Consider the following 24,321-nt stretch of genomic DNA (forward strand, 5'->3'; position numbering starts at 1 on the left):
CTGGCATTATTAATAGCAAATAAACTCTACAAAAATGTGAATAATTGCAACTGTAATAATAGCAATTATTACAATAACAATGACAACTGCCATCACCGTTAGCAACTATAATGATAACAGTAATAATTGAAATCGCAGCTGTTGTCAGAAAGCGTTGCTAATATTGGCAAAGCTGCTTAGGGCACAATGCAAATATAGTCATGATTTTGCCACAACGCGTTGCAGTAATTGAGCTAAACACACACACACACGCACTCACACAGACTGACAATATGTGTCATAATCTGCGTGCATTTGCGCCTAAAAGTTGGCAACATTTTGTGAAAGGCGCACATGAAATCACACATGAAACTGCGACTAAAACATCAAAAGCTGCAATTGTTTTTGTTTTAGCTGCAGCGTAAAATACATATACATATGCACACATACATATGTATATACTTAATAATTTAACATGCATAAATTTTGTCGCCTGGCGGGTAAACCAAAAATTTGGTTAACAATTTTCTGGGCCAACACAAAAGTGTGGCGTGTTTGAGTTTCCCAGTTTCACAGCAGCTAAAAGCTAACAATAGCACACACAAGACAAATACATAAGCTCACACACACAGACAAACACACACACAGACGCACACACACACACACACACACACACACATAGATGGATGGAATTGCTTATATATTATTTGCAGTCAAATTAAATCTAACAGCTGTGAATATTTTACATATGCGCTTTCATGCTAGCACTTTGTATATTTCCCTCTCCCTCTGCCCCTTGCTACCCGCTTTACTCTTCACACTTGTAAAAACAAATTTAGGCAAATATGAATTTTTAATACAATTTTATAAAAGTTGTATGTTTGGTCGCAGTGCCTCAACTTTTGGCGCGTTGAAACTTTGCTGCAACATTTCTGCTTAATTAGCTATGCTAAGAGTGGGCGTGTCCAACGCCCACACATACAATCAACATTACACATATGCAATCAGTTTGTAGTCTAATCAAAATAGATTATATATATATATATATATATTAAATTGCCGACAACAATAAAACGCTTTTTATCTTCGCCTCTTCAGAAAACGATTGAGTTGTCACTTTAGTGGTAGAATTCGTAGTTGGAGGAGGAACAACTTGAACTAATAATTTACACAAATTGGCAATTTTGCTTTGTCGTTGAATGTCCGTCAGCAATCGGGGCGAGTTGTTCTCGTAAAATGCAAAAATTTTTGGTCAAAAAGTTTGTCAGGCATATCGCAAACTTGTTCTCACTTTATCGCATCTTTATCGCTTCAGCTTCAGCTCGACAAACACGTCGAGAAATTCAAATGATAAGAGACGGCGATAGAGTGGACGGGGGATAGAGAGAGGGGGCAGGAGCGAGGGGGGTTTGTAGCTGCTGGGCATTGCGCGTTATGACAACATAAACGATATTTACTTTTTGGTTTGCTTTTGCTTTTGTGTCTTTCTCTTCTACTTCGACTTTTGCTTTGGTTTTCCCCTCAGCCCTCGTCAGCCATTTCTTGATTCCTCTCGATGGTTTTTATGTGCGTTTTGCTGGCTTTTGCCATTTTAGTCCAACAGCCGAACGCAAAACTTTTCGACTCACTGTGTGCCATTTTCTTTTCTTTTCTCTTCATATTTTTTTTTGTTTCTTTTTTTTACTTTTTGCTATTTGAAGTACTTCAAAGATTTTAGCATATTTTATTTGAATACTTTATTTCGCTGAAATGCGTTTGTCTGCGTCTCACTCAATGTGTGTGTGTGTGTGTGTGTGTGTGTGGGAGAAAGAGAGCGAAAAAGTAGCCAAAGAACGACACGACTTTCAGCTTTGTTGACCTCGTCCCTCCACACTACCTTCCCATTTACCATTTCCCATTTCCCGTTTTCCACTTCTAACTAGTTTCTATGTCTTTGGCTCAAAGTTTTTCTTTAGACTTTGTGAAATGAAATTTTTGAAAATTTTTCCGCGGGGAAATGAAAAAGTTTGTCCTGGGCGGACACAATGCGGCTGGCCACGTTTCCCGCTCCCGATCCCGTTCTTGGTGCCGAGCTAGGCAACAAAGACTGCATTCGATTCGACCCCCAACTCGACTGCTCAACAGTGTCATAGTTAATATTACGCATACGCCGCGTTGCCCTTTTGACTTTTTCGCCTCGACCGAAGTCAACTGAGACCTGCTGTCCTGCTTCTTCTTCTTCTGTTGCTGCTGCTGCTGCTGCTGTTGCTGCTCTTGTCATTTGCGTGGCAATGTGGAGAGCACAGCTGTCGTTGAATCCAGAGCAACGAGCACAGAGCAAAGCATGGGATAAGCAATAAAGGATAATGTCATTCAATGTTTTGTGTGTCGCGCACACAGAGCAACAACAACAGCAGCAACAACAACATCAACAGCAACAACAACAACAACAACAACAATAGCGGAAGCGCTTGGCATCATCAACGTCTTCCTCATCGTTGTCGTCACTGTCGCTGTTGTTGTCCTTGTCGTCGTTGTCGTCGTCGTCGTCGTTGTCGTCGTCGTTGTCGTTGTCATTGGCAATAGTTTCGCAGAGACATTGTTGCTGCTTTGAGCTTTCTTCTCATCGTATTGCCACGCGGCAGACAATAGTCAAAAATGTCTTCATGCTCCACGCGACGCGCATAACGGAAATTCGCATTTGAAAAATACTTTCTTCATTTAACAACAATGTCTTCGAGTGGATTCGAGAAAGCGGGTGGGGGTTGGGTTGGTTGGGAGTAGAGGTGGAAATCTTGGGTGGCAAAGTGTTGGCATTACTGTAAATCGCTTTCGTTTTACGTTTCATAATGATGCAGACAGAAGAAGCGCTGCAATGCCATTGACAATGGGCCAAAAACTACAAAATATATGGCAAATAATAACAAAATCTCTGATAAAACTTTATGATCAATCTATACTAACAGTATTTTTTCACTAACTATATTTACATTTTAACAGTTAATATTTTTCTAAGTTCGCTAACAACTTTGTTAACAATTCTCACCTTAGCAAAAGTTAATCAGTTATTTGATCGCATTTTTTTGGCTTGCTGCCATTATTGCCAGCTCCGCTTTTGGGAGTGAGCTGCCTCGAGTTTCATTGAAAAACTTTGCACATAAGCGTAAATATGAAATCAAATTGATTTTAGGTTTGATTGAAAATAGGGAGAGGCAACGGGAAAAGCGTGAGCTCTACGAAATCCACCTAAATCCGCGCAACGATTGATAGAGTTTTTCCAATTACATTTAGCAAAGAGCTTTCAATAGTTTTCTTTGCAATTCATCTGCTATTTTTTGTCAGCATGTTATTTAAATAAAAGCATGGCAGTACAGTGAGCACTAAATGACATTTTCTGCGCTGACAATTACATTGCTATGCTGCAGGGGAAAAGTGTGTGTGTTTAGAGCTCGCTTTTAATGCCAATTAAAAACAGAAACCCCTTCCATACGAGCACTCTCAGTTTGCAAATGTGTCACCATTTTGCCATTCTCATCATCAGCAGGACATGAGCTGACATTTCGCCTTGAGGCGAATGTCCTGCGGGTGCGCCATATTTAAATCTAATTTTGTCACCATGCAAATAACGACACGCTTACGCGCCAAAGACACATGACGTGCTCCCCTTGAGCCCTGCTCCTGATCCTGATCCTGCGAAAAACAACACAACAACAACAACAGCAACTGTTGCAACTCGCAGCGCTTCCTGCAGCTCATGTGTGGTGTGCTTTTGACTCGTTGTAATCGTGATTTCCTGCTCAACAGACGGCATCAGCGGCAGACTATGGATGAGGAGGGTCAAAGGGCAGCGGGAATGAGTGGGTGAGGAGGTGGGCAGGAGAAGAAAGCAAGGGTACAGGCAGCAGCTGCTGCCTTTGGTTAGATGGTTGACATTGTTGTTGCTTCAGCCTTTGTTGGCGGCGTTAAAAATGTCACAGCGCATTGCATACTTATTGGCCCGTGTGTTAATGCACACCACCCACACCACAGACAGCGAGAGAGAGAGAGAGAGATAGAGAGTCGCACCGCAGTCGCAACAACCACCATTTTGCTAACACCCCCACTACCAACCCTTTAACTGGCCCGGCCTTGTACCGCCCGCCAGGCATTCATGCCGCAGGCTAAATGTTATACGCCGTGTGCATTTGTGGCTGGCTGAAAAACCTTTTGCTTTCATTGTTGTGCTCTCTGTTGTTGTTGCTGTTGTTCTTGCTGCATTGTGTCGTGCACCACATTCACATGCGTGTCTCTGTGTGTCTCTGTGTGTGTGTGTTTGTGTGTTTGTATGTGTCTCTCATCAGCTTTTGCCACCTATTGTGCCATGTGTTTGAATTAGCTTTCAGCTGGTTGGCGGAAAAAAGCGCGAATGCTGGCAATTGCACAAAAGCTTATTAGGTTCTTTTTTTGTTTCTTTACATGTGTGTATGTGTGTGTGCTTGAAAGTAATACCTGTACAACAACTAATGCGCTTTGAGGTCGCGCGCTTCACGTGTTTCAATACTTGCATTTATTTTCCTTTACTTAGAACCGTTTCAACATCATGCCAATAAAGTCTACTATTGTTAAAGTACACTTTGCACTAAAAGCAAGCTGTAACTTTTTCCGTTTATACGTCTTGGTCTCAATTAGGTACCGAAACTATTATTAGTTTTAAAGCTACGTTTTCGACAAAAATAATTATTTCTTAATTTTTTAATTCCGTAAGAAACTTTGCTTTTAATATTTAAATAAAAATGGCAGAATAAGCTTTTTAAAAACTATCGCAACACCTTATGATGCATTATAAATCCCAATTAGGTATTCTTATTTTTACATATCGATAATAACACAGCTTTCAAAGCTCTAATGTCTGATTTTGTAGTTTATTCGCTGTTACTTATCTATCGATTAAATAGGTCAATGAAATTTAAATAATTTAATTATTATTATAAGCGATTGCATAGAATTTTATTTTGTTGGCAATATGCGCTAAATATAAAATATAATCCTTATTAAATAATACGCTTATCTAAGTTGTGAATTTAATTTTTAAGTGGCTTTAATATTCAGTGCTCATTACTTTCGTTTATCTACGATTTTCAACATTTTAATCTATTGCAAAAAGTGGCTGCAATTAAAAAGTTTTTAAATTTATTTAAAGTTGAGCAGATTGAGCTGACAGATTAAAAAATTCTTTTTTTTCATGCAATAAAAACTCAGTATTCGTTTATACAAGTACACTCTAAAATTAGCTGCTTGCATAATATTTAAATCTAGACAGAGGAGGATGATTTCTGTTTGCAATACCAAGAACTGCATTGAAGCCCTGTCTTTATGGTGTATCGACAACAATGGCAAAGCTGGTCAGGATGCGTGGAAAGGGGCTAGGGGGAGGGGGAGTGGGAGGGGGAGGTAGGACAATAAGTATACGTACGTTGCCAATGGCAATATCTAGAGGAGCACACGTAATGCTCAATGTTGAATGTTGAATGTTGAATATATTTTTGGAGCTCTTTTCGGCTCATTGTTGTTGCTCATGTGATTTTCAGAGGGTTGAAGGGAGGCAGAACATTTTCTGCTTGAGTTGTTGTTGATTTAATTCAAGAGGCAATGCATTTTACAGTCGAGTGTTCATATGAAAAATGTACAGCAATTCGAAGCAGGACTTCTGCCCACTTATGCTGTTATCTTTTTTTTATCAGTGCCATTGTTGTAAGGGGCGGGAGAGCAAGGGATGGGATTGGGAATGGAAACTGGAACTAAGGACTGCACTTGGGCCAACAATGGACTCTGATAGCCGCTGTTTTTATTACATTTGTTGTTGTTGCTGTTGTTGTGGGTAGAAGTGGCATTGTAACATAATTTCCGTTGAAAATACATCAAAATGCGGCAACGTTGTAATCCAGCTTTGCATGTGTTTGTCTGTTAGCCAGGCAACTTCTCACTTCTCACTACTCACAACTCACAACTCACTGAGTGTGTACACTCATACTCATACTTATAGTACACTCACCTACACACACACACACAGACATACATGTCGAATTGCTGTGGTTAGTTAGCATCTGTGTTTATATTTGTATTCGTGTTTGCATTTGTTGCCACACTCACACTAATACACAGACGCTAAGAGGACACCGAAGAGTGGAAGAGAAAGTGTAGAGAACAACACACACATGTCCATCACTTTTGTATTAGTATTTGCTTTCCATTCGCGTGTGTCTGTATGTGTGTGTGTGTGTTTTTGGCTTTTTTATGAACGCTCGCAACGATTTTTGCCTGTGATTCGAGTATTTGTGTTTGTTCAGCTACTTTTGCGGTTTGCCGCTTTTCGCGTACATTTCAACCACATTTGCAGTCAGTCCGGTTTCAGTTCGCGCATTGGACACATGCCAAAATATGACCACCCTTTTCCACTCCGGGAATATGAGGCAGCCACAACATACGAGTACCACATGCTTTACTTGACTCCACTTTACACTGACTGCGCCTAAATGAAGGTAAACACTTGCCACACAATTTATGCACACTCGCACTTTCATTGGACGCTCTAATCTCGGTTTGGGAACTATAACGTTTTCGTTAAAAATCATTTTAAAAATAATAAATGCTGCTTGTAAATTACACAAGTATCAAGTGTCACTTCTGACGCAACTACATACTAATCGATTTAACTGCATATATAGTATAAAGTCGTTTTAAATTTGCAGTCGTGTTGTAAACGCTTTTGACAGTGCAGTGAACCACATGAAACGAACAGCTAATTGTTGTGTGCATGTGCCAAAAAGCGATAATGTAGGCTAAATTAGTGGAAATTATAACAACAATTCGATGGCATTTAGAAACTTTGACGTTGCACGGGGCGTATGCGCAATGCACAATTTGATGTGCTCGCAATTCAATTAAATGCGCCAAATTGCAGTGCCAAATTAAAGCGAAACTGCAATCACTGAACTGAAATTTAATTGTATTCGATTGAGGGTCTCGTTGCCAGCCCTGGCATCCGCACGCACCACGCCCACTCGCACTCGCACTCTCCAAATAATTCTCCCAAGGGGCGGCAGACTGCATCACGTATTTATTAGCTGACTTGCATTGATGAAGGTCGCTCTCGTTCCTTGTCTATAACATAGTTCGCTTTTTTCTCTCTCACTCTCTGTCGCTCTTTCTCCCTCTCTCTCTGTCGCTCTCTGTGGCAGGTCTTTGATTGACTCACGATTATGCAATAAAACAGCAGACGAGGACAACAGCAGCAAGAATGAACATGCTTTGAAACCAGAGACAATGCCCAGCAGTCCTCTCCATCTACATCTCTCTCTCTCTCTGTGTCTCTCTCTCTTTTTCACTGCCTGTGTGTGTCAGTATTTCATTGGCTTTATTTCAGCGCCAGCTTTTGAAAATCTACAACTTTTTTATGTCCAACTCATTAAAAATGGTCTCTCAGCCGACCCCTCTGGCCCAGACCGGCCACGCCCATTTGCCGCCTTTGCTTTTGGGCATTTTGTTAGGATTTTGTTCGCTGTTTGCTGAGGATTCTCATGAATGGGCCAGAGCCGCCAAAACAGAACAGAGCCCAAATGCAATTTCCAAGTTTTTAATGTGCGAAATTTCTAATTTAAGATTTACGATATTTTTATGTTGAATTACATTTACCAACCCTCGACCCCTCGTTAATTCCCGCATTTATTCTTCACTTCCGCATTTCTTATATTTGTAATGCTCCCGATGTTCGCTCATTTTCATTTCCTGGTGTTTGGCTGTTTTCATTTCATTTAACTTCGCTCATTTTTCAAGCTTTCCATTGACTTTTATTTTGATGGCATTCCGTCACTTTAATTGTGGGCTCAATGCGTTGGCCAGATTGCAGGCCAGATTAACTCTAGGCCCAAAATATGCCCTAGGTCAGAGGTCAGTTTAATGCAATTTTATCTACTGGAACTTAATTGACCAACAGATCAGAGGAGAACCCTTCTCTCTCTATCTCTCTCTCTTTATCTCTAGTGGCTGCAGTTAAATAAAATGTGCGCTGATTAAATTGTTTTCGGCTGACCAATTGACTAAATTCAGTAAAAACTTCTACATGTTGTTGTCCTTGTTGTTGTTGTCCTTGTTGTTGTCTTTGTTGTTGTTGTTGTTGTCATGAATACGTTACGGAGTTTATGGCTGGTTGTTTATGGTCGAGGCTTGTTGTTTTGGGGTATGTTAACATAGCTACGATTGAGTTTTCCGGCTGCAGTTTGTTTTGTTGCTGGCAATAAATTTTGTAGGTTGAAACAGATTTAGTTGCAGAAAGAGACAAATGGAAAGAGCGTGCGAGAGAGTGAGAGAATGTGCGATTGCAGAGTTCAGCATAAAATGAATTGTGCAGCGATTGATTTGGGGATTTGCAATACAATTTATTGCTACAATTCAAATGAAAGAATTTTAAATTTACAAATGCAATTTAAATGCAATTGGCTTCATTCGAGTTTTGCCCCCAACTTGTCAGCTTAACTAAAAGTTAAACCGTTAAGTATCAGGGCTGCTGTGGAGCACGTGCCGAGCACACAGTGGGGGAGGGGGCACGGGAAGCTGCCTAAAACCACTGTGGACCATGCCAAAAAAGAAACCACAGAAAATCCGTATCTCAATTGCAATCACTCAAAACAACGGAAATGACGCTTAGCACAACTTCCTGTCGTTCAGCCGGACACAGGACTCGGGACACAGGACACAGGACTCGGGACACAGGACAAGGGACAACGCGCAGCTAAAACGTGGCCAAATCCAGCTGCAGACTGGGCCGAAAGGGAGGAGAGACACATTCAAGTGCGAGCTGCTGGTCAAGTCCAAATTCATGACGGGCTGCTTTTAATCTCTTCCTTTTTTTTTTTGGCATATTTGTCAACGCTGTTGCCACTGTAACACGACTGCCACGCCCACTGTGCGTCCTGCACTTGTCGCTTGCCACTGACTGGCACATTCAAGTGCAATCTGCTTGTAATGCGAAACTATGTCATTTTGGCAGGGACGCGATTCCCAACCCGGCAACCAGGCAACAACAACAACGACTACAACAACAACCATAACGACAAATCGAACAACGTACTAGGAGTGTGGGCGAAGAAGAGAGATAGGAAAAGTTGCAGCTGGCATCGTCTGCATACAAACATGACACGTTGCCACACTTGGTCGGCACTCGTGTGTCCACCTGTGTTGCAGCTTCACCAGCTGCTGGCAACTGAGGCGACAGCTCCTGCTGTGCATCCCACATTATTTGTAACTGACATGTAGCTGTATCTGCGACTGTGTAGCTGTATCTGTATCTGTTACTGCCGGTTCTACTCGAAAGTAGCCAATGTGGCAGCTAGAAATGCCGCTTGCCAAACGTGTGGACAACAGACAGACAGACAGCCGGACAAACAGACAGCCGGACAGACGGACAGACAGACTGACAAGCGGCATTTGATAATGTCAAAACGAAAATCAGCAACAGCAACTGGAATGAACAGCCCGAGTCTCGACTCTACACTCTCGACTCTCCACTCTCCACTCTCGACTCTCCACTCTCGAGTGAAGAGAGAAAACTCCACAGTCCCAAACTCAGCCTACACAATTGCACGTTGCGATTTCAGTAACTGGCAACTGTTGCCGGGGGCGTCTCCGTCTCATGTGGGTTTCAAGTGTACGTCAAGGGTTTTGGCCTTAGGCTGAAGCTGAAGCTGAAGTTGAAACTGTAACTGTAACAGTAATTGTAACTGTAACTGTAACTGTTACTGCTACTGTGGCTGATGAGTTTTGCTTGGCAAGCAGTTTAATTAGTTTTAACTCAAGTTGTAAACGCTTTTATTTTTCTAATTGCCTCTCTATCTCACTCTCTCTCTCTCTGTCTCATTCTTTTGTCATTACAGAACAGTTTCACATCTTTGTGGGCGATTTGAGCGCTGAAATTGAAACGCAACAGCTTAAGGATGCATTCACACCATTCGGAGAAATATCGTAAGTATACTCATCAGCTCATTCAATATTCAAATAGACATTAAGGTTCAAGAGTCAGGTCAGCTCTACAGTTGGACAGTGTATCTTTGATTCATTATGCTCTCAGTTAAGGACGTTTAGTCCGCTTAATTGCTTTTTCATGGCGACTGGCTGGCAATTCGTTAATAAATAAAATTGGGCCAAGAGTCTAGTCTGGCAACGCTTTTAGCCAGCCATCGATTCAGGCAGTTTGGAACGTGGAGCGAGGCGCATTAACTTCAATCAAAGTACAGTTTGCGGCACTTGTGCAAATTATTAAATAAACAAACAAACGACGAATGAAGTGCCCCAGTCGATCCTATACCCCAACAGCACAGGCAGCAGCTATATTTATGAATAATTAGCAAGCCGAGGGGAGACTCCGTCAAGGCAAACTGAACCGCTGAATGGCCAAGTTATTTTTTGTTTTCGCTGTTTGCTTTGCTGTTTTTTTTTTTTTTTTTTGAAAGGCATAGAAAGCTCAGCTCCAGCAGCGGGGCAATAAATTAATAATTTAATTTTCGACTTTTTGTTTGAGCCGACAACAAGAAGAATGCAATAGGAATAGGAATAGGACACGGCAACCGGACTCTGGCGAGATGAAAACCACAAGCGACGACGCGGCAGCAAACAAAACTGGCCAAATGTGCCCAAAAAAAAAAAAAAAAAAAAAAACAAGTAGTAGGAGAGAAATGAAATGAAAGAAAAGAAAATAATATCAGAGAGTGGAGCAAGTGAAAGCAAATAAAACCTGATTTATTCGCCAACGTTTTTGCCATGCTGCCCCCTTTCTGCCATTTCCCCCCCGTTCATCTTCCCCCTTCACAGGTCAGTGCTGCTCGTTGTCGTCGCTCTGGGAAGCCCCTCTTAATTTGAAGCGTGTTTTGCTGGCTTTTCATTTGCCACTTTCTTAATTAATGAGCAGCAGTTGCTGGAGCAGCATCAGCTGCCCCTGCCACGCCCCCATGCACCTGTACAGCCCCCCCCCCTCCCAGCCACCCCAACCCACCCAAGTTGTTTGCGCTAATTTCTTTGAGATTTTGCAAACGGCAGCTACAAAAGTTGAACTCATTTGGGCCAATTCTCTGTCAGCCACTATTTATTTATTTAACATTTTATGGGCCTGGGCTTTTTAAGTTTTCCTTGCTTTCTTCCCAGATGGCACTTTCTCATTAGGCCGTTTGCCACGCCCACTCTCACGTTCCGCCCGCGGACCTAGCAAATAGTACAATTTTCCGCGTGTTTATTTTTGTGAACGCAAATCTACGAAATAATTACATTTTTCATTTACACCTGAAGTGGCTGCCTCGGGGCAAATGGGGCCAACCGAAGGCTGCAGCGTTATTTGCTTTTTAGCGTCTTGAAGGACGTCGATATCCTTGTCGTCCTGCTCCTTGATTCCGTTGTCGTTGTCGATGTCGTTGTCGTCCTCATCGCCTTCGTCTTTGTCTTCGTCATTTTTCTCGCTGTCATCGTTGTACTTAGTCTTACTAGTCTCTGGCTTTAGCTTTTAATTTATTGCTCTTTATGTTTTGAGTGCCCGCGTGGGAAATAATCGCAAATGTGCTGCTAGCGTCGCAGTCGCAGTCGCTGTCGCAGTTGGCAGCTCTGCTCTATGCTTTACCTACTTTTCATCAGGTTAACAACACTCATGGGTAGATTTTTCATTTAGTTGCGCATAAAGAGCAAAATTTATACAACAATTTAGCCCAGTGTTCGCTCGCTTTGTTTATTTCCCTTTCCTTCCTGCCTTTTCCTTTTTCTCCACTTCCTTTTCTACGTTTTTTTTTTAATTAACTGAAAGTTTCTTTTGCATACACTTTGTATCCTTGCCAACAACAAGAAAAACAACAACAGCGCCATGGAAAACTTAAGAAATATAGATGTGTGTGCAGAAATATGTGCTGTGTGTGTGTGTGTAAGTGTATGTGTGCGAGTGTGTGTGTTTGTGTGTGGTTCAGAGTAACGACTGTCGAGACACAACTCATGTAAATTTATAATGCCTTAAACTTTTTGCGGCTTTCCAGTTGCCATGAAACTCATTAGAAAATTTCCAAGGAATTTTAAATTTAATTTCATAAATGTAAGACAAATTGATTTCTTTGTTTACAATGCATTAGAGTTGACCTGCGACTTAGATTTATATTTATGTAGTATATCAAGGAAATAGAATTAATTTATATTGGTTTTGTTTATTTAATATTTCATAGATACATTTTTTTTAATTTATAATAAAACAACTTCACAATTTTGCCTAGAACACTGAGATTAAACTATCTTTGTATATAAATATAATAAATATGTTTTATGGTGCATCTTATGCTCAGCTTATTACAGCTTGAGTCTGTGCTAATTGAATGGGGCAAAAATATATATTAGATAATGCATAGTAAAGATAGTATATCTGTGTTGTTCATAAACCACATGGTCCAAATGTCTTTGGCCATTTACTGCCACAAACAAGTCTGCTTCTTTGATACGGTTAATAAATAATTCGGGGTATTCAATGAAATTTGAGCCAAATGAAACAAAGGCCAGACATTTGGCTGACTTGTGTCAGCAATTAGGCAAACCAATCGATGCTCAGTCGCTCTAAGGGCGTAAAACTGAAATTCAATTATACGCCATTGGCGATCCTTTACCAAATTACCGCTATGAACTCTGAACTGAGCCCATTCAGATTGATGCAGCGGGGTCGCAGTTATCGACAGGCTGTACTCTTGATTAATTACATGCAATATATTTATGGGGCCCTTGGGTCAGTTCGCATATATGTTATGTATAGTATGTACTTAGTGGCGTGTCATAAATAAGTAAGCGGCGGACAGCGGGAGACACAATGGCAGCCTTGATTAGCGCCAGATCCTTATCAAAGTGTGACCTCTCTCTTTATGATTTGCCGCATTTCATGCTGAAATTATTGTTGTTATTATGCTCGCGTACTCGTGAATTAGTTAGAAGTCATAATAATTGAATTACTCGTACACTTTTTCTGTAGCATACTTTTGTGGGCAACTGCCTCATAATTGGCAGAGCGCTGTTTGCCTCATGTTATTGTTGTTGTTGTTATTGTTATACGTAACAAAAGGCTTAACTTGGCTTTTGTGCAAAGTTTGCAACATATTTCAAAATTCGAATCACCGGCCAACACAAGATAGAGAGTCAAAAACTTGCCCCTTTTTGGCCAACAAGGTAGACAAGTAAATAAGTAAGTACGTGCTAGCCTGGCAAAGAAAGCAAATCGAGAAGATAATAGTTGAATGCGGCTAGCTCCCTTCCTTCTATTTTTCTGGTTAGTTTTAATGATACTTGAGAAAGTTTTGATTTTGGCCATGTTCCCCGCACCTGTCGCTGTCGTCGTCGCTGTCGGTGTCTCAGTCGCTGGCGTTGACATCATTACGTTGATTTTTTTTGGCGAACCTGCATACAAACATATATACCTCGTACCGAGAGCTCGTAGGTGCACAGTTCGACGTAGCTTTGGAAACCGCTCTCTCTCTCAATTGAGGCGATGCTGAAAATGAGTAAAACTTTCAACTTAATCTATTCAGAAAGTTGGATTTGCTGCTGTTTCATAAACTTCAAAATGCGCTTGTGCACGTGGAGCAAGTTGCCAGATGTTGAAAGGGCCAGGAACGGAAACCAATGATCGGCGACAAGTGGGCGCCAATAGAGCCAACGTCTGATGGAGCCACTATTCGTCCTGCAACCACTTCAGTAACGGAAGTCGCAAATGGCAAATGGAGAATGGCAAATGGAGAATGGAGAATGAAGAATGGAAGAAAAACTTATACTACTCGTCGTCGTCGTTGTCGTCGTCTGCTAAGTAGGCGTTCGGCTTTTGTCACGAATGCCGCGAATGACAAATCAAAATCGCATTCAAATGCGACGCGGCGTGCAGCGGAAGTTAATGCGAAAAACTTTTGCCCCAGAGCCCAGCACAATCAGTCAGCCCCGAAGCAGCTCTCACTCCTATTTACGAGTATACTCGTACTTCCACTTTTCGCTCTTGGCAATCTCAGTGCAGTGTGAAAAATGAGTCTTGTGACTTTTGTTGCAGCAAGTGAAACGCAGCAACCGCAAAAGCCAGACACTTTTTCACGCTGCCTGCAACAATTTATATTTGTTGGCAAGTGTCAAAAGTTGTTCCATCCCGAGCAAAGGAAAATCACATCTTAGTATACATAAATATGTTTGTAACTCCACTTCATTAAATGCAAATTAAACGATAACGATTTTCAGACCCTAAAAATATATGTACTTGTATAAAACCTGTCGGGCATTAAATTTTTGATATAGGCCAAACAGGCTGCCGTGTAAACTTTTTAATATAATTTTAATGGTGGCTCGTTGAAAAGTTTTGTGGAAGCGACCGAAATCATTAAAAGCCAAAACGATTTCCATTTTCAATTTGTTGACAATTTTGTATCAATCGTCCCAAACTCGCCTAATGCTTAGATAATAGAGAAGAGATTCAGGTCGGCTGTTTGCAACATTAATTTATTTAATTTGCTTTTGAGTTTTTGGTTGTGGCAGCCACAAAACAACATAGCACAGCACAATACAACAACACAAAAGTTGGCTCTGGCGACAGCAACTTTTCACATAAAATGCGCATTAATTCATTAAAATTGACAAAAAGGCTAAACACGAGTGCCAAACATGGTTGACTGCCTTTTTGGTTAGCACTGTGCCAACTTTTGCATTCACTAGCCGAGCTGACTGAGCTGACTGAGCGGACTGAGCTGACTGACTGACTGACTGACTGTTTGACTGCTAAGAGAGATGAGGGAGGGGGGGAGGGAGTATTTAGTTGTGCTTGGGGCCAACTAAACGGCTCTCAGTTGGCAGGCCAAACCATTTGTCCCTCCTGCCGTCCCCTTGGTACCGCTGCGTGTTTCTAAAATATATATAAATAAAAGTGCTTCGGTGCGCAATGAAGAGCCTGACGATGGGACAACGTCACCATTTAAAATTTAATCAACAGCATAAAGGGGAAACAGGGAAGTGGAAGAGGTGGGGAGAGGGAGGATGAGGGGATGAGGATATAGCTGCGGCTGGATCAACTTTTTTATCGCGCCAACAAAGCAGCAGCAGCAGAAATTATGCTGCAATGAAGACGACAATTTTTGGCTGCCATTTAAAATGGCCCCTCTCTCTCTCTCTCTCTCTCTCTCTCTCTCTCTCTCTCTCTCACACACACACACATAAGCTCACATTGCGCCTGTCATTTGCAGCTAGCGCGGCACAAATTGAATTTAAGTGCAGTTTTGGCTTTGCCACAGCCTCTGCCTCCATCCCCGTCTCCGTCTCCGCGTTCATTTCCGCCTGCTTCTTAGCCTGGCTCGAACCGAATGTTGAGCCGCTGCCAAAAGCGGCTCAGCTGGTATAGAGAGCGGCTCTTTCAGGCCCTAGCCGAGCCTTGTGTCGCTGTGCCGCACATATGTTGCAAGTTTATCATTGAAGCAAATAAAAATGTTTGAAATTTTTGCTGCTCAGCTCGAGTTTCGGCTCTGCTGGCCTTGCTCTAAACTTTTTGGCTACAAATTTATTGGCAATAAATTGACTGCCATTAAAGTAAGCGCCGGGTCGGGCAGTGTCGACTGACGGCGGCCTGTGGCGGGGGGGCAAGGGCATAAAAAATGGCTGCCAACGCATAAATCCCCAAAATAATTTGACACAATGAGTCACACAGATTGAGTGGCCCACTTTATGACGGGACCGAGGCCGAGGCCGAGGCCTAAGCGACCTGTCTCCTATCTCTCCCCCTCCTGCTCCTCTTCCTCCTCCGTCTGCTGAGCTACAGTCTGAGCCGCAGGTGCAATTTCGACACGGAAATGTAATTTTAAAGCACTCAGCTAAGGTTGACAAAAAAATAAGGAAGAAAAAAAAAAATTAGCAAGCGCACAAAAGAAGACTTACAATGTAATATAATCATGGACCAATAGAGACTGACAAGGCTCACAGCCAGGAGACAGCATCAGAATCAAAATCAGGAGCTGAAGACGGAGTCGCTGCCGGAGTTGGAGTCAGGTGTGTTGTCCATGAAGTGGACGCCATTGAGTGACACTCTGTGGCGCTCCTAGAACCAAAACCAAGACCAAGACCATAACAGACAACAAGCCGAGAGGAGCTGGCATTCGTTGTCCTGGCTGCAAACAAGAACACGACAAAAATCTAATCAAAGCTAATCCAACAAAAGCGAATGACGGCCAATGTCAAGAGCCTTTTGTTTGCCCAAAGTGGCGTAAGCGCTGAAATTTGCACAGCTGCGGCGTGGTAACTACGCACAGAGAACATTTATTTAAAATACAAGCTATAAAATGAGCTGCCCGCCCCTCTGTCTCCCATCTCCCATTTCCCATCTCCCGTCTCCTTTCTCCTCTCTTCCTCGCTCTTCTTTTATCTCCTGCCACCAAATGAACGACTGTCGAGTGCCGTGTAATTGCAGCACAAAGGTGAGCAGATAGACTGGGAAAGTGGGAGAGATTTAAATGAATTTGATTTACGTTTTTAAAGCCAAATAAACGCCTTTCAATTAAGTCCAAAGCGTCAGCCACAGTCGCGACCCTGTGCGCCAGCCATCTGCGTTCCCAGCTCTGTCCACTTTGTCGTTTTGCGTCCCTCGTTTTCCCTTACACTTCCCCTACTTGCTCGTCCTTCGTCCTTCCTATTGACTTAGCAGTGGCGTTGACAACGCTGACTGACGTTGGTGTGCCATTGGATGCCATCCGGCCAAATACTCGAAAAACCACCGCAAACACCTAGCAAGCATTCATTCTGTACCTCGTTTCCCTTTGCCTTCCCACCCGCTCACGTTTTGCATACAACACTCATACGCCCCGTTGCCTCGTTTCATTTGTCGTTACGTTTTGTACGCTGTACGCTTTGCTCGTTGTCATTTTGTAAGATAGAAAGGTGAGCGAGATTGTGGAAGGGGACAAGGAGGGAGCAGAAAAGCCGTGTTCACTGATTTCACTTGCAAATTAATGAGAAATTAGAGACAACGTTGGGGCAGAGCGAAAGCGAATCGTTGGCATTGCTGTTGTTGCTGTTGCCACCGCTAGCCGCTGTCAAAGTCGTAAAAAGAACATTTGTGCTAATTTAGGAAAAGGCAAATTTGGACAAGACTTCATTACGGGCACGTAACGGCATTGGCATTGCCTCCTTGTTTTGATTGATTGAATTCTGTGTGGGCTTTTCCCCAGTCTAACAATAGGTGCCCTTTTGGGAAGTCACTCACATACATTTAATGCGAGTATACGAGAGTATTTAAATTATATTCTTGTATAGATTAATATCAATTTAATGTCTTTTTGGCAGTGACATTTGCATAATGGCTTTTTGATTTCAAATTGTTCAGAGTAGTTTATCGCATGAGGAGAGGGAACAGGGGGAATCGAATTGGAATTGAAGTCTTAAAGCTTTGGCTTTAAACAATTTCTAGTAATTGAATTTAATTGAGACAATTGGCAACGCCTACCCTCTTAGAGTGTACTACTTCTATAGGCCAAGCCCATGTGCTTTGTAATTTTAGATTAATTTGCATATTGGAAGGCATGACATGAGGAACAACTGAAACAGTTACCGAGTGACATGTTTGTACTTTGTCAAAACAGTGACGAACCGATTAATTGCATTAGATTACACGGGCAGAGGCGTGCACAGACGTGCAGAGACATGCACAGAGGCACGCATAGACACGCAGACGCACACACACACACACATACACTCACGCATACACTTAATTTGTGCTTTGAGTTAATTTGGTTTCTTCGTTTTGTTATTGCAAAACACAGGACGAAGGACATGGCATTCACATGAAATGAAATTATAATTGAGCAGTCGCAGCAAAATCCTCGAGCGCAAGCGCTTTAATGAAATCAGCTCGGTCAGGTGGAGAGAACGAAATGGAAATGGAAATGAGGCTGTGAGTGTGTGTTTGTTCAACTAAATAGCTATGCATGCCTAATGTCTGTATTCAACTGGGCATGAACTCTGCCCCCAACTCTGGGCAGCACCGTAATTACAGACATGCGAGTAGAGGCAGAGGCAGAGTCAGAGGCAGAATTATCCCCCTCGTAACGCCCACAGAACATTTGCCGGTTAATAATCAACTTACACACATCTCAACATGGTAAACAGCTCGAACTCACACTCCCTTTTAGATAATGTCGCTTTGTTTCTATCATATGGCCACGCGCATTTTTTATGATTAAAATAACAAAATACAAATGTGAGTGTTATTCATATGTGTGTGCGTGCGTGTTTTTGTGTTGAGTGCTCAAATTAATTAAGCAAAATAAAAATTTGACACAAACAAACGAAAAAAAAAGAGTGTAGAACAAACCACATCAAATTTAATAAAAGCCTCAACAATTTGCCGAGTGCTGCAACTCTGAAGACTGAATCAAACGACAGCTCATTTTCAATTCCTTATCCATTTTCATTCCCTTTTCCATGCTGCTTCCCAGTCCCTAACAAGGTGACATTTGCGTAAGCAAAGCTCTTTCTGTATAATTAGCAAATTTAATTTGATTTCACACCATCGTCTTCAATGACTTTCGAGAAAAGCTCATTACAAGAACGATTCCCGCAACATTACATAATTGACATGAGTTCAAACAAGTAAATTACTTTCGAAAAACCGCATTGAATACTAAACAATCGCAAATTTAAGAAATGAAATTTTAGTTCATGTAATTATCTCGAATGAGTAACAGTATTTCTTTTTTTCTCAAATATCAACATTGTCATGAATTAAGAAAAATGTTCTACTTTTATACTTTTAATATTTTCAAATATTTAATTTATTTTGCATTAAAAATGAAACACAGATCTAGGGGGATATAATTTTATTGTTAAGAAATTAATAAGATTTGAATGCAGAATGAATAAAGAGGCCAAACCTTGATCAAAATGATCTTCCGCTTGAAAATTGGTTTAGTTTTGACAAAGTTATGAATGCTTGAAGTTGGTCAAACCATGGATCTAGCAACTTTACAAGTCAAAATTTTTGTCCAATTTGGCATGATTTTTTACAAAATAATGAAAGGCCTCAAAATCAAATTTAAAGTGTTGCTTTACACAAATTACGATATAAGGAGTTGATTAAAAGTGAAAACTTGAGATTTAAAATTTTCAATTTTCAAAATTTCAAAGGGGGGACCCTTTGGTTATAAAATTGAAATCCAGATCTAGAGGGTTACAATTTTTTTTAAGAAATTAAAAAGATTTGAATGCAAAATGAATAAAGAGGACAAACAATTATCAAAATGATCTTTCGCTTGAAAATTGGTTGAGTTTTGACAAAGTTATGAATGCTTGAAGTTGGTCAAACCACTGACCTAGGAACTTTACAAGTCAAAATTTTTATATTTCCACGCCAAGAGAAACTTAAAAGTCAGGTTTAAGCTGTGAAGTCACAGATAAAACTCGGGCCTAACCTTACCGCTGACAAATTCGTTAGGGATTTCTGGAGCATAGATAACAAAATGCAACAAAGCTGTTTTTCACAGCTGTTGAAGTTGGCTCACACACAAACTCAAATTGTATTCAAGCTTGAAAGTCACCTTTCTGCATGAAATATAGCCAGCATACAAGTATACTTATAGTATAGGAAAACTGGGCATATCTCGGGTTGCGGCGTTGTCACCAATGTCAAGACAGCTGCCAACTGCCGGCGGCCAGATGATGTTTGATTAATTGTTGATTTATCGCAGACAGACAGAAAGACGGAGAGACGTAGCTTAGGCATATCACGTATACGTACTCACATTTATAAACCCAAAAGGAAGGACATGGCATACTCGTACTCGTATGAATAAAACAGTCGAGTTGAGTAAAGAACTTTGCCAAATGGCATTAAATTTATTTTCCAACTTTAGCGCAGCTGTAGAAAACATTGAGACACAGCGTTAGGTGGCAGCAACACAATGTGGCAGAGTGGCAGAGTGGCAGAATGGAAGTAGTAGCAGTTCATTGGCATCTTGCAACAGCTGTTAGGCATCCGCATAAAAGAGGGTCAGAGTGCTCTTTGTTATACCGTAAAGCGGATGAGATGTGTTTGTCCAAGCTGTAAGCTGAGCAACTGAAAGAGAAGGAGGGACAGAAAGACAGAGAAAGAGGAGAAAAGCTAAACTTGTCGCCTTTTTTGCCTTTTGCTTGAATCGTATCCAAGTTAAATGCGATGAAGTCATCTTCAGGAATTGAAGTTCAAGTTGTTCTGCTTCCTTTTAGCAATGTCAAACCAAGTCATGTGGCAGGACAACACCTCTTGAGTAATTATGTGCGCCAATGCTCAGGTCGAAATCATGTTGTGTATTTCCGTAGCAATTTCGAAATTTTAAACTTGTTAACAGCAAATTGAAGTCATTTCCTGCGGCAACAGCACCAACAACACTAACAACACCAACAACAATGGCAACAACGCCCGCTGCAGGCAATGGCAATATGTTGAAGGTTTGCTGCCGTCGTTGTTGCACCAAATAAATGAGAAAACCGCAAAGTGCAGCAACAAAACAAGAAAAGAAAGCAAAAATAAAAAAAAATAAAAGCATATATATAAGAGAGAATGCACAAAAAGGCAAAGGAAAACCCAAAGACCAAAGAAAACCAAATGCCAAAAAGGTACAAAAGCGGAAACAAATGCAGGAGGCAGGTAGTCTGAGGAGGCAGAGGCAATGGCAGACAGAGAGGGACAAAGAGAGAGAGAGAGGAGCTGAGACAGAGGCAATAGCAGCCAAGGTGCAGCCAGGACTCACAGGCGGACACAGGATAACCTGTTGACCACGTGCATACTGCAATACCAAACACACACACACACACACACACACACACACACACACACATGTATGCAGTTTAAGGAGCAGCAAGTTTTCGGCAAAAGTGCCAAGAAAATTGCATTTTCCTATGGCACCAAAAAATTAGAAAAGAAAAACAGAAATGGAATAACATGAAAAAGGTAGCAAAAGGCAGCTGAGAAATAAACTCGAGCGTTTTGTGCTTGTCGGGCAAGTGAAATGCGCCCATCGCGTGCCGAGAATGCAATTTTCGGAGTAACCCAGCAATACAACAACAGCAACAAACACACCCTCTGTGCACTGCAGGGTGTCTAATAGAGAGAGGGGGGCACTGTGGGGGGGTTGACAGGGGCTGCGGCTGGGGCGACAAATGCAATCTACAAACAATGAAATGAATTGTCAAGTGCAAACATGTCGCTGACATGCAATTGCAGCAACGTCTCTCTCTCTCTCACACTCTGTTTCTTTCTCACTCTCGCTCTACAATTGGCTACAATTGCAGTTAACAAGCCCGCTTTCCCCTCACAGCAGCTGCAGCCTGTTTTTCGCGATTCAAGTCGAAATTTGTTTAGCATGCGTTTGGCAGTTAAAAATCAACGTGGCAAGAGTGTTCCCTGTTGAATGCTGCAATACGAATGTGCCACACATTTAACACTAAACGTTGGGGCATTCAAATGCCAGCTGGTTAGGCAATTCCGTCACTCACAACACACAACAGTCACAACACACAACACTCAACACTCCTTCAAATCCGTCAAATCGAAGCAATATACAAAAGAAAAACCATCTTAAAAGCAACTAAGAGAAATCAAACGACCTTTAAGTCTCTTCTCTGGCCAAAAAGGGAATAAAAAACGTCCAAAACTTTTATGACACTGCAATTTCGCTCGAGTTGTTTGTTGTTATTGCAGTTGTTTGTTGTTGTTGTTTGTTGTTGCTGTTGCAAGACGTTTAAGAATGTCTGGAGTAGCCTTGAGTTGACGTCCTGTTGCTCGCTTTCCATTCTGACTTGGCTGAAGATTTATAGCACCCACTATACCCATTTACTGGCCAAGTTTAGCGGATATCCGTTGTTGACACGCCAAAACAGTCAAAATGCAGTGGCCTTGGCCATGCCAAGAGTTGCCTGCTGATTCTCCAAGAAGGAAATAGTTTGTAACTCTTAAGTTATTCAACATGGACAGCACTCGAATGCGAAATGAATTGAAATAAACAAACAAATTAAAAGAAAATGGATGACTTTTAGGCATTCCTGTATTCTGAATTCTGCTCTCCACTTGCAAATTAATTCAACGGCAATTGATATTGATTATTTTTAGAGTAATTAGGGATGTTTCTACTCGTAAATTGAAAATATAGAGACAAACTATTCTTCTTAATTTCATTGCATAAAATCGAAAAAAAAAATATGTTTTTCATTTTGGAATTCTGATATTTAATCGAGATTTCATATAAATAGTACTACCAAACTGCAACATATACTAAAATTAAATTCGGAAAATTTCTAAGGATATGTCAAATATTTAATTATAAGCTCCGTTACAAATTCCGTATACAATTTCATCAAAAAATAAGTATCTGAACATGAAGATAAAATTCACATTTTTCAGCAGCTCTTGCTTCTATTCACAATTGTTGCTTAACATTGACATTTTTGGTCTTTTGTTGATTTGAACTTTTGTTCGGTTTCATTTCATTTCTTTTGACCAAACTCACTTTTTTTGCTGTTATCCTGTTGACATATATAGGACATTGACATGTCCATTTTTTACCGAGCTGTGTCAACAATACGCATAAGAAAGGCCCTATTTATAGCTACTACAACAACGATCAAGAACCAAAAGGTGATTTATTATATATTTTCTTTTATGTTACGAGAATATTCTGTTTATTTTTGGGAGCGAGTTAAACTCGTCTGTCTGTCTGTCTGTCTGTCTGTCTGTCCACAAATTGAATCAATTTTCAATGACGTCATTATTAAACTGCATTGGCAGACATGACAATAAGCATGTGCTTAACAGTATGAATGTGTGAGTGTGTGTGTGCGTGTGTGCGTGTGTGAGTGTATGTGTGACTCGGGCACTCACACAACAATTAACACTTGGCCATTACTTCCATTTGCGGCATGTTAATTTGTTGCCACATCAATTGCTGTTACCAATATGCAAGGCACATAGTACACAAACACAGCACACACACACACACACAGCACACACACAGCACACACACACACACACATGACTGGCAATGGTCCTGGTTGTATCTGTGCCTGAAACTTTCACTGTCTGTGTAACAATCTCACCGACAGCTGACGCTGTTGCGGTTTGCAGCTACAACTATAACAACAACAACAACAGCAACAACAACAACAACAACAGCCTGCTGACAATTGCCTGACACTCGGCAGCTGGTTTATTTGCCACACACACGTGGACAGAGCATACAACGTACATATCTGCACTCAACCGCCCACTGATTTAGCCAGGCCAAGTCAGGGGCAATGTCAGTGGCTGTGGCAGTGTCAGCTTCCCATCAGTTGGCGTTTGGGCGGAGGGGGGTGGCTGTGGGAAAGGGGCGTGCCATAGGTGGGGCAAGCAGGCGCCGACTGAGCAGTTGAACAATAACGCTTGAGTGATTATGCAATTGACAGCTAAATCAATCAATGATGTCAGCTACATGCCGACAATGGCCAAGCTCACACACAAACACACACACACACACACAACAGCACGCACACATAAACATCAGCATAGGCAAACATACAACAAGCACACACTCAATGTTTATTTCTACGTTTTGTGCGACAATACAACATAACACACAACCAAACACACACATACACACACACAAACCTATAGCTTTAACACACACACACACACATACACATACACTGATAGGCAATGCCCAACTTGTTTTTGACATTTTCAATTTTTTATGACAAACCTCGAAATTGGTAGAAATTTTTCTATTCTTATTTCTTGTATTTTATTTTGTTGCCTTTGGCTAAATTTGTGCATTTCTTTAATGATAAAAAATATGCTGGAAAATTTATTAATTTAACTTGGCTTTAATATGGCCTAAGCCAATTTAATTTCTATAGCACCAATATGACAGATTCTTTTGACAGCAGTCAAAAGGGAGACTTCGACTCAAACACGAGTCTGAGACACGAGACACGAGACAAGAGACACGAGACTCGAGACTGAGGAGCTCACAAATTTGTCAATATTTGGCTCTGATTGCCAGCAATCGTCAGCTTGACAAATGGCCAAAGCGCCAACGCACGTCGCATTCCCAATCGCATTGTATTCCCTACGAGAGGAGGAGAAACCGTCAGATGATAGATACTTTCTCTTCTATCTTTTCTTTTTTAATGGTCTGGCAGGCAAACACAAGCGACACGCACAGCTTCTCTTCATCTTCACTTTCGTCTCTGCTTTGTTTTACCTCCGTTTCCTGAGTATCGATGACGTTTAATACGTGTATGAATATAATGAAGTTTATGTCTTCGTTCACTCGACACGACACGACACGAATACGAACAAAG

At 41.3% G+C, this 24,321-nt stretch overlaps 1 protein-coding gene across 1 annotated transcript in view; it reads left to right on the forward strand.

Annotated features, from left to right (window-relative positions):
* The window catches only part of LOC117791238 (nucleolysin TIAR), an 88,242-nt gene that overhangs the window by 40,080 nt on the left and 23,841 nt on the right, over nucleotides 1-24,321 (forward strand). Inside the window, exon 2 of the mRNA XM_034630938.1 lies at nucleotides 9,867-9,954. Within this exon, the coding sequence (XP_034486829.1) occupies nucleotides 9,867-9,954 (88 nt within the window). The remainder of the gene's footprint in view (nucleotides 1-9,866; nucleotides 9,955-24,321) is intronic.

The sequence above is a fragment of the Drosophila innubila genome, assembly GCF_004354385.1.
Source record: "Drosophila innubila isolate TH190305 chromosome 3R unlocalized genomic scaffold, UK_Dinn_1.0 2_E_3R, whole genome shotgun sequence".
Classification (NCBI taxonomy): Eukaryota; Metazoa; Arthropoda; class Insecta; order Diptera; family Drosophilidae; genus Drosophila; species Drosophila innubila.